Source organism: Lucilia cuprina, chromosome 5 (genome assembly GCF_022045245.1).
Source record: "Lucilia cuprina isolate Lc7/37 chromosome 5, ASM2204524v1, whole genome shotgun sequence".
Lineage (NCBI taxonomy): Eukaryota > Metazoa > Arthropoda > Insecta > Diptera > Calliphoridae > Lucilia > Lucilia cuprina.
Window position 1 is genome coordinate 48,678,695 of NC_060953.1, and position 12,078 is coordinate 48,690,772.

At 28.6% G+C, this 12,078-nt stretch overlaps 1 protein-coding gene across 4 annotated transcripts in view; it reads right to left on the bottom strand.

The window, feature by feature from the left end:
- Positions 1–2,035: 2,035 nt before the first annotated feature.
- LOC111681667 (protein alan shepard-like) overlaps positions 2,036–12,078 on the bottom strand; it is a 150,340-nt gene continuing 140,297 nt past the window's right edge. The window contains exons 4-11 of one of the 4 annotated variants that reach the window (XM_046951342.1): positions 10,509–10,567; positions 10,063–10,187; positions 5,585–5,726; positions 2,942–3,139; positions 2,763–2,851; positions 2,535–2,690; positions 2,244–2,413; positions 2,036–2,127 (exon numbers count right to left, since the gene is read on the bottom strand). In XM_046951342.1, the coding sequence (XP_046807298.1) occupies positions 2,261–2,413; positions 2,535–2,690; positions 2,763–2,851; positions 2,942–3,139; positions 5,585–5,726; positions 10,063–10,187; positions 10,509–10,567 (922 nt within the window). In that variant the 3' untranslated portion in view covers positions 2,036–2,127; positions 2,244–2,260. Of the gene's footprint in view, positions 2,128–2,243; positions 2,450–2,534; positions 2,691–2,762; positions 3,140–5,584; positions 5,727–10,062; positions 10,188–10,508; positions 10,568–12,078 lie in introns of those variants that run through there. The other 3 variants (XM_046951341.1, XM_046951340.1, XM_046951343.1) reach the window with 3 other exon arrangements.

The window sequence follows — 12,078 nt, forward strand, 5'->3', positions numbered from 1 at the left end:
CTATAGCCTTGACTAACTAAAGTTGTGTGAACTATAGACTAGATTTTGAATTATGTAAGAGTAAACTATACACTAGACTATAGATTAGACAATAGATATTATTTGTGAGAAATTTAATCTTTAAAATTTTTGCAGCTCTAGATCTCAAGACCACAGTTTAATATCACAAATTGCTTCAAATAAAAAATCTGGCTGAAAGCACAACTTTCTGGTAAAATGTCATGCCGAATCCAAAAATGACCTCAAAATAGAGCTCGGACCAATATTTCATTCCGATTTTTCTTTAATTGAGCCCATAGTGAGCGTGAGACTAATATTTGCTAGAAACGCACTCAGCAGGTTGACACTTTTCGATTTGGACCTTTTAGCTCAACTTAGCAACTTACTAACTGGTAAAATCCCATGCTGAATTCAAACGCACTCTGTAGGTAGCAAACTTTCCGATTTTGACCTTTCAGCTCATAGTCTAGTCTATAATGTAGTAGATGTAGACCTCACTATAAACAACATTATAGACTAGACGACGAAATAACTAACTATCTATCTATCTATCTATCTATCTATCTATCTATCTATCTATCTATCTATCTATCTATCTATCTATCTATCTATCTATCTATCTATCTATCTGTCCATCTATCCATCTATCCATCTATCAATCTATCCATCTATCCATCTATCTACCTATCTATCTATCTATCTATCTATCTATCTATCTATCTATCTATCTATCTATCTATCTCTCTATCTATCTATCTATCTATCTATCTATCTATCTATCTATCTATCTAGACATTTTCAGCTCCCTTAAGAATTTACATAAATCTTCAAAATAAAGAAGTGGGCGTGGCATTGTTAGGAATATATGTACATAATCTTAAAGCTGATATTTGCCTTTATTATGCGAATTAAATTTAATATTAAAAACTCTGGTGGTTTTGAAGTTTATTTAAAATGAAATTAAAATAATTTCTTTGATTTTTGAAACATAAAAAAATTATTACTTACCTTTGAGTTTTACGCATTTTTTTAATATCGGCCACAATTAAATAAAAACACATTCGATTTTTTTTCTTAAAAATATTTTCAAAGTTTTTCGTTTTTATTCAAAATAAATAATACATCCACAATAATTTTTTTATGTTGTTACTGTTTTTCTTTTTTTCTTTTGACTTAAATTTAAAAACATGGTTTTCTTTCTGTTTTTATTTATGGTTTCTATTACCATTTTTTATTTTATTTTTTTTTCTGTTATACTACTACAATTTTTTTTTTCATTTAAGAACTACTGGATTAAATTTTTTTTCGATTTATTTTGTTTAATCTTTTTTTTTTTTGGAAAATTTTACAAAAATAGTTTAAATAGCTTAAGAAAAAGAGGGGGGTTTTGTAAAGAAAAAAACATTCATTAATTTATTACTGAACTACTTAAACTAAACAAATCAAAAAACATGATGACTTCTAAGAATTATAAATTACCGAGAGCACACGATTTAGAATGAGGGCTCCGATTATCTTATATTTTAATTAATAAAAGTAAAGAGATAAAGAGGCGAGTTGTAAAAGTAGAAAGTTAAAAAAGGAAAGTGCAGCTTAAAATTACTCAAAAATTAAAATAAGACGAGAGCAGAATTGTTTATAATATTATAATTATTATTAAATATTACACTACCAAAAAATAAAAATCATTAAAAATTAAAAACAAAAAACAAAATTATTTTTTTTTTATTTTTTTCACTTAAATTTTTAAATTTTCTTTTTTTATTTTATTTCTTTACTGGTTTTTATTCATTAGATTCTTTCCCCGACTGGATTGTCTTCAGTTGAAAACAAAAATATTTGTTGGGTTTAATAATGTTTACGCTCAATCAATCAATCTAAACATCACCCGCGTTTTAAACAAGGTTGCCAACTTGTTTGCTTAATGGAATTCATGTAAAAAATGCCTTAATTGCTGAATTTTTTATTTTATATATTTTTTTGTTTTTTTTTTATATTTTTCCACAAAAAGCGTTTTTTCTTGTTTTTTTTTTTAAATCTTAAATTTTAAGTTTTTTCAACACAAAAAATTGGAAAAATGTTTTGGTTTCTTACTACACTTCCGCTGGTTTTATGAATTAGACAGAACTAGAGCATGATTTTTCAAAAAAAAGAGAAATATTGAAATATTTAAAAAAAAAAATTATTAAAAAAAGTTTTTTTTTTTAAAATTATTTTAATAAAAAATGTCTTCTCTCACTCACCTTAATAGTAAATTTATCTACTTGGGTGCTAAGGGATGTAAGAATTGCGTATAGGCAGCACCATTAGGCGAAGCTGCAGTACTCAATGTTTGATCTGTAGAATCTGTTAAAGACATGGTAGGAATCATAGGAGGTGCTGGAGCATAATAGGGATATGTAGGGCTTATATACTGAAAATTGTGGGATTAATTAAAATACAAATAATTCTTTTGTTTTATAGTGAGAAAAAAATAATTTTATATTGTTGGCAAATTATGTATTTTATACATAAAAATTTTAAATATAATTCACCTGTAAAGGTCCCATAGGTGGACCCATCATAGCACCATATTGCATAACAGCCTCTGAACCATTCAAATACATGCCCGGAGCCTGTAGGGCATTTACCAAATCCGGCTTATAAGGTGAAACACTCAAATGTTGTGGCGAGGAGGCCAATTGTAAATACTATTATTGCGATAAAATTCCAAAATAAGACAATTCTGTTGGTTTTATACCCGTAACCTTAAAATCACTTACCTGATTTTCGAAGGCCGTAGCGGGTTGTGTGGCCGCGGCTGCCATCATATAGCCGGGTATCCAGGGAGAACTAGCCAATGGATAACTACCTATTTGGGGTGTACCAAAACGAGTATAGCCAGCTGTACTACCATTTTGCTGAGCCCCTGGATCAGGGGTCACAGGTATACTTTCCATACCTGTGGTTCCGGCCGATATATCCAGACGTGAGCGATTATTGGGATCTCGTGCCTTCAATAAATTCTTTTTAGCCGACGAACAACTATCGGCGAATTTCACCACCAATGGATCATTAGCACCCGGTATTGTAGTACCATTCAAAACCTGTATAATCTGTTCACATTTCTCACGACTTTCCATGCGTGCAAAGCCCACACCTAAAGGGAGTAATGTTACAATTTTGTTGGTAAAATTTGATTCTTAGTGAAAAGAAAAATATATTTATTTGAAACTGGGGAGCTAATAGACTTGTCCACAGGCTAGTCCATAAAAAACCCCATATACTATTCCATATTCTAGTCAATGAACTAGTCCATTGATTTGTCAGTATGGACTACTAAATGAACTAGTTCATAGACTAGCTCATATACTAGTCCATATAATCGTTTGTAGATTAGTCGATAAACCAGATTTAGATTAATCCATTGACTTGTTAATAGACTACTATATAGAATAACACTTGGACTAGATCATTGACTAATCAAAAGTATATACCATAAACTAGTTTAAAGGCTTGACCATACACTAGTCTACGGACTAGTCCGTAGACTAATTCCTAGACTAGTCTATAGACTAGCCCACAGACTACTCAGTACATTAGCTCATATACTAGTAAATAGATTAGTCGATAGACCAGTCCATAGACCATAGACATGTCAATTGCATAGTAAATAGACTAACTCATAAACTACTTCATAGACTAGTCCATGGACTATGTCAAAGAATAGTCCATAGAGTAGATCATTGATTAATCAATAGACTAGACCATAGATTTTTCTATGGCCTAGACCAAAGACTACTTAATAGACTAGTCATAGTGTAATCAATATTCCAACCTATAGCTAATGTGCTAGTCCATAGACTTATCAATCGACTAGTCCATAGACTGGTTCAGAGACTAGTTCATAGACTACTTCATATCAACTGATTTACAGATTAGTCCATGGTCCATCGACAACTCGATAGACCAGTCCATGGACTAAACAATAGACCAGACCATACACTAGTTCATATACTAGCCTAATGAATGGTTCATAGACTAATCTAGAGATAAGTTCATAGCTAAGTCCACAAACTAGCCAATAGACTGGTTCCACACCACAAACCAGCCAATAGACTTGTCCATAAACTAGTTCATAGACTAATCTATAAACTAGTCGTTCGTCTAGATAATAGAACAGTCAATTGACTAGCTAATTGAATATTCAGTCGACTTTCCTAGTGAATAGACTATATACTGATCCATAGCCGAGCCAATAGACTTATACATAGAATAGTTTATAAACGATATCATAAACTGGTCAATGCACTATTCAGTAGACTTGTTCAGACTGTAATACATAGACTAGTCCATAGAATAGTTCATAGAATAGTCCATAGACCAGTTCATAGAATAATCCATAGACTAGTTAATAAAGTAATCTAAAGACTGGTCTACAGTCAAGTCCACATACCATAGAGCACGGACTAGTCCGTAGACTAATCCCTAGACTAGTCTATAGACTAGCCCACAGACTACTCAGTACATTAGCTCATATACTAGTAAATAGATTAGTCGATAGACCAGTCCATAGACCTATCCATAAACCATAGACATGTCAATTGCATAGTAAATAGACTAACTCATAAACTACTTCATAGACTAGTCCATGGACTATGTCAAAGAATATTCCATAGAGTAGATCATTGATTAATCAATAGACTAGACCATAGATTTTTCTATGGACTAGACCAAAGACTACTTAATAGACTAGTCATAGTGTAATCAATATTCCAACCTATAGCCAATGTGCTAGTCCATAGACTTATCAATCGACTAGTCCATAGACTGGTTCAGAGACTAGTTCATAGACTACTTCATATAAACTGATTTACAGATTAGTCCATGGTCCATCGACAACTCGATAGACCAGTCCATGGACTAAACAATAGACCAGGCCATACACTAGTTCATATACTAGCCTATTGAATGGTTCATAGACTAATCTAGAGATAAGTTCATAGCTAAGTCCACAAACTAGCCAATAGACTGGTTCCACACCACAAACCAGCCAATAGACTTGTCCATAAACTAGTTCATAGACTAATCTATAAACTAGTCGTTCGTCTAGATAATAGAACAGTCAATTGACTAGCTAATTGATTATTCAGTCGACTTTCCTAGTGAATATACTATATACTGATCCATAGCCGAGCCAATAGACTTATCCATAGAATAGTTTATAAACGATATCATAAACTGGTCAATGCACTATTCAGTAGACTTGTTCAGACTGTAATACATAGACTAGTCCATAGAATAGTTCATAGAATAGTCCATAGACCAGTTCATAGAATAATCCATAGACTAGTTAATAAAGTAATCTAAAGACTGGTCTACAGTCAAGTCCACATACCATAGAGCAGACAATAGTCTAGTTCATAGACTAGTTAAAATTCTAGTGAAGAGACTATTTAATGGACAAGCTTAGAGAATAGTTACTCGACCAGTTAATCAACTAGTTTGAAGACAATGGCTTGGTATATACGTGACTTGGTATATACATGATTTTAACCTCCCCAGTTTTTATATTACTTAAAGTTCTGCAATTTCTCATATTTACCTCTTGAATTCATTTGTGCATCACATAAGATTTTTGTCGATACCACATGCCCGTACTTGGATAGCATTTTCTCTAAATCAGTCTCTTTGAAATATGGTGGCAAATTTGTTATATACAAATTTGTTGGATCTTGTTCTTGTTGCTTTTGTTTCGAATATATATCCAGAAGAATTATATTATTAATTTGTTTATATTAATAAGAGTAAATATTAACTACATAATTAACTACTATATTATAATAAGACTACTTTTACTCATAATAAATAAATGTATTTTTTTGTTTAATTCTCTAAGGCCGGTCCATATCTACACTAAATACTTTAAATATCTGTAGGTCTAGTTGTAGTAGTAATAATCAAATACTTCTAATTTAAACTTCCAATAAATGTAAAGGTGTAAGGTAAACAAGAAATAAAGTTGTAATAGAGAGAGATAGAGATTTTCTTTAAAGTTCCCGGAAATATTCGGAGAATAATAAAGAGAAAATATTTCTTTTGAGAGTGGACTTTTTTTAATGAAGATCTTTGAAACTGTTGAGCTTTTAAAGCTATTATATAAAAATATAAAAGTTTATTAAGCTTATTAAGCTTTTAAGTTTTATAATAACAAAACTTGTAAATGTTTGTAAAATCTTCTGGAAATTATAGATAATTGAAAAATTTGGTGATATTTAAAAGAAGCTTTTATGCTTGTAAATCACTTTTTGGAAGCTTTTTGGAAGCGGTAATAATTTTTTTGGAAGACAGTGTGTTAGTAGATCATTTTTTCTTCAGTTTTGAAAATGTCTAAGCTTTTATTTCTTTAACCCAACTTTGCCAATTACTGGAAGTTTAACTAATTTTTATTTTTAACTCTATTTTATTTATTTAAAAAAACTCTCTACTAAATCCTCCTAACTATGACTTACTAAAAAATTATATATATATTTTATTTAACATATTATACAAATATCTTAAAGAAAAACTATATTTGAACAAACAAAAAAATCCTACAAAAATTTTTTTTAAATAAAATTTTAAGTAGAATTTAACTTTCTATTCAAAGAAAAATCCTATAAAATATAATTTAAAATAATATTTAAACTTCTCATTTGAGAAACAAACTAAGCTACCAAATATTAAGAATTCGAATTTTTTTGTAATACTAATTTTCAATATAATAGTTTCAATTTGAAAATTTTGAAAAATTAAACTGAATATAAGAAACTTATAATTTTGGAAAAAAACTAATATTATGTATATAATATATTTTAATATTATTATTTATTAGTTTGTAATTAGGAGTAGAGCAACTACTCCTTTTGAAAATTAACTAAATGTTATTTACAAAACTAAAAACAAAATGGTGGAATTAAAGTTTTTTAATAAGTTATAAGTGGAATTCGAATTTCGAAATCAACATCGTGTCATAAAGATTAAAAAAATCTAGAACTTTTTACTAGTCCATCCGTTAAATAACTACTTCATGCTATGCATCTGTGGACTAGTCTTTAAGATTAAAAAACCTGTGGTCTAGACTGTGGACAAGTCTATGAAATATTCTTATAATTAGACTTTGATATATTCCATAGACAATTCTATGAACTGGTCTATGAACTAATCTATAGAGTTGTCTATAGAGTATATTAACTTGTTTATGGACTATTCTATGGACTAGTATTTAGACTAGTTTATAGACTAGTTTATAGACTATTCTATGGTCACGTCAACGACCTAATCTATAAACTATTCCATACTATTTTATGGACTATTAATGAACTAGTCTACGGACTGGTGTGTGAACTGTCTATGGACTGGTCTATGAACTAATCTATGGAATAGTCTATATAGGCTTGTCTATAGACTAGTTTATGGGCTATTCAATAGATTACCTTATAAAATAATCTGTGGACAAGTATAGACTAGTATATATTCTATTCTATGGTCTCGTCAATAACCTAATCTATGGACTATGCCATACTTTTCTATGGAATAGTATATGGTCTATAGATTAGTTGATAATTTGGTGAATGGTCTAGGGACTAAGCTATGAACTAGTCTACAGACTATTTAAATGAACTAGTCTATGGGATTGACTTTAAACTAGTCTATGTATAGGTATATAGACTAGTCTATTGCCTCATCAACTACCTAATCTATTGACTATTTCATGTACATTTCTATGGACTTGGCTATGAGTTAGTTTATGGATTAGTTCATGGACCAAACTATGGACTAGTCTACGGACTTATCTATGAACTATTCTACAGACTGTTCTATGAACTAGTGTATGGATTAGACTATGAATTGATCTATAGAAAAGACCATGGACTAGTCCATAGAATAGACTAGTCTGTGGACTTGTTTATAAACTAGTCTATATACAAGTTATAGACTAGTCTATGGACTATAGTCTTCTACTATTCTATATTCTATATGCTTGTCAACGACTATTGACTATTCTATGTACTTTTCTATGGACTTGTCCATTGCGTTATCTATGAGTTAGTCCATTGATTAGTCTATGAATTGGTTAATGGCCAGACTATGGACTAGTCTATGGACTAATCTATCAACTATTCTATAAACTAGTGTATGGATTAGACAATAGAGTTGTCTATTGATTAGAATTCGCACAAGTCTATGGATTGGACTATGAACTGGTCTACGGACTAGTTTACAAACAAGTTAACGGACAAGTCCATGAAAAAGTCTGCGGACTTATTAACGGACTAGTCTACGGACTAGTCTTTTGATTAGTCTATAGATTAGTTAATGGACCAAACTATGAACTAATGTATGGATTAGACTAGGAATCAATCTATAGAAAAAACTATGTACTGGTCTATGGTCTATAGACTTGTCTATGGAATGGACTTGTCTATTGACTAGACTTCGAACTAGTCTATGGACTATACTATGAACTGGTCTACGGTCTAAACAAGTTAACGGACAAGTCTAATCTAATTAGTCTACGGACTAGTGCGAGTCTATGGTCTTGTCTTTGGATTAGTCTATGGACTTGTATATGTACTAATCTAAGGACAAGTCTACGGACTAACCTATGGAGTAGTTTTAAAGAATGTGACATAGCGTTTTGGAAGTCTTAAGTCCTGAAACTTTTTTTAAATATATGACACGATGTTTTAAAAACCTCTAATGTAAAAATTCTAACACCAAATTCGAATACAGCACAACTCAAGCTATTAGAGGAGTATACTTTGGTCTTAAGTTTTCAACTTTTTTATTTTTTAATTGAGTGGGCCGATTGTAAAAAGATCTTAGTTTATATCCATATTATTTATTTCACTAATAATAAAAATTAAAGTAAAAAAATTCTGAAATAATTCTCGTCGGACTATAACCAATATTTTTAAAATTTTGGATTTGATTTAATCTTATAAGTCCTTCTCATGGATTCAAAGGACATACGGACGGAAATGGTTTTATAGTATTAACGGTCTACCAGCAATATACCAAAATGTTTTTATTTGTTAAATTGTATTTTGAATTTAAATTTTCCATAAAATTTCAGTTTTATTTTTAAAAGAATATTTTTAAAGATTTTTTTACAACTCTATAGAAAACTATTTTCAACTATAACAAATCCTTAAAGCCAATATGTCATTAACATGACAACAACATGATTAAGGAACCAAATTTCTGATATAAAAACATGAATTATTTTTAAAACTATTAAAAAAATAAAGAAAAACAATATTTACTACTATAATTCCACCATTAACTTAAAAGTTTTTACACAAATACTTTATAATAACTGTAACTATAAATACTAACTAATCCTTCTTTTTTTGTAAAGAAAAATCATTTAAAAAAATAAATTTAAAATGGATATAAAAAACACCATTTGTTTAACTAAATACTAAAAAGAAGAAATTTTACAAAAAAATAATAAAAAAACAAAACTGAAAAAAATATTATCTAACAAAACACTCATAAATACGTTGCTTAAATGTCCTTTTATAAGTGTTTTAACGAAAAAAAGAAAAACAAATGAAAAAAATATAAGATATTTCACAGATTTCAGGGCTGTTTTATATATATACATATACATGTTGTACAACGATATACCTTTAGGTCCTCAACTCTTGTAGTTTGTTTTTCAGACATATACACATGTAGTTTAATTTAATTTTGTATAAACTGTAAAAATCTCTATGTATGTTTGTTAATTAAAAAAATTACAAAAAAAAAACAACAAATATCTAAAGAATTCTTTTTAGATTTTCTGACTGTCTTTCTTTAAACGTGAAAAAAAACTCCTTAAAAAAATGTCATTTAATTTTTCTTAAACAATTTCTTGCCTCTTGCACTCACTCTTTCCTTCAAGACTAATTATACTTGCATGCAACAAACAACCGAAAATTTATAACAAAAAAAAAAAAAAAAATAAAAAATCATAAAAGCACGTTAACAAAAAAATAAAGAAAAAAAAAACATAAAAAATGAAATAAAAATTTTGAACAAAGAAAAACGTACAATGGCCGGCCTAAGTAGCACCCAAACACCCACTTTTGCCATTTGTGCTTTAATGCCTTTTGCCTGCAACGATTTAACGGCATTATCAGCGTATGCTGGTGATTCAAAATCTACAAAACCATAACCTGAAAATATACAGAAAGAATAAAAGAAATAGAAGAAGAAGAAAATAACAACGAATATATTTTTTTTGTATTAAAAATAATGTTCAGAAAGAAGTTTTGGGAACAAGTAGAATATGTCAAAAAAAAAAAAAGATATGAACATAAAAAAGATAACAAAATTTCATTATTAGAACAAAATTATTATTTAATATTATCATTTTGTAAAATATCTTGAATTTCTTTTGAGTTTTTTTGTAAGAAAATTTTATGTAATTTTTTTTTTGTGTTAAGAAATCTGTGAGGATGATAAGAAAATAATGAAAAATCTCCGAACTAACTTACCTTTACATTTTTTTGTTGTTTTATCAAAAATAGCTTTGGCTGATACAATAGTACCATATCTGCAATGGAAGTGTAATAACACAAGAATACAATTAGAAAATTAATTAAATATTATAATAAAATTACAAAAATAATAGATATATGGGATGAACTATAGATAAGACACAATGAATATAGTTAGAACGGGAGATAGATAGATAGATAGATAGATAGATAGATAGATAGATAGATAGATAGATAGATAGATAGATAGACAGATAGATAGATAGATAGATAGATAGATAGATAGATAGATAGATAGATAGATAGATAGATAGATAGATAGATGGATAGATCGATAGATAGATAGATAGATAGATAGATAGATAGATAGATAGATAGATAGATAGATAGATAGATAGATAGATAGATAGATAGATAGATAGATAGATAGATAGATAGATAGATAGATAGATAGATAGATAGATAGATAAATAAATAAATAAATAAATAAATAAATAAATAAATAAATAAATAAATAAATAAATAAATAAATAAATAAATAAATAAATAAATAGAGATAGATAGATAGATAGATAGATAGATAGATAGATAGATAGATAGATAAATAGATAAATAGATAAATAGATAAATAGATAGATAGATAGATAGATAGATAGATAGATAGATAGATAGATAGATAGATAGATAGATAGATAGATACATCGATAGATACATACATAGATAGATACATAGATAGATAGATAGATAGATAGATAGATAGATAGATAGATAGATAGATAGATAGATAGATAGATAGATAGATAGATAGATAGATAGATAGATAGATAGATCGATAGATAGATAGATAGATAGATAGATAGATAGATAGATAGATAGATAGATAGATAGATAGATAGATAGATAGATAGATAGATAGATAGATAGATAGATATATAGATAGATAGATAGATAGATAGATAGATAGATAGATAGATAGATAGATCGATCGATAGATAGATAGATAGATACATCGATAGATACATACATAGATACATAGATAGATAGATAGATAGATAGATAGATAGATAGATAGATAGATAGATAGATAGATAGATAGATAGATAGATAAATAGATAGATAGATAGATAGATAGATAGATAGATAGATAGATAGATAGATAGATAGATAGATAGATAGATAGATAGATAGATAGATAGATAGATAGATCGATCGATAGATAGATAGATAGATTGATAGGTAGATAGATAGATATAGATAGATAGATAGATAGATAGATAGATAGATAGATAGATAGATAGATAGATAGATAGATAGATAGATAGATAGATAGATAAGGAGTGAGATCGAAAAATTCTTAACATACATATATGTTAAAAAAAGAAACCACTAAACTTACAGCTTTATTTTTTTTTTTATTTGATTCAAAATATTATTACAATTTACAAAAAAAAAATATTTTTATAATTTTAATTACTAGTGATGAAAATTTGAACCCTTTTCGGAAACCCTTCCATTAACGTTTTTATAGTGCTTTCTGTCACTTTGCTCGAACATGTAGTCCATCTCC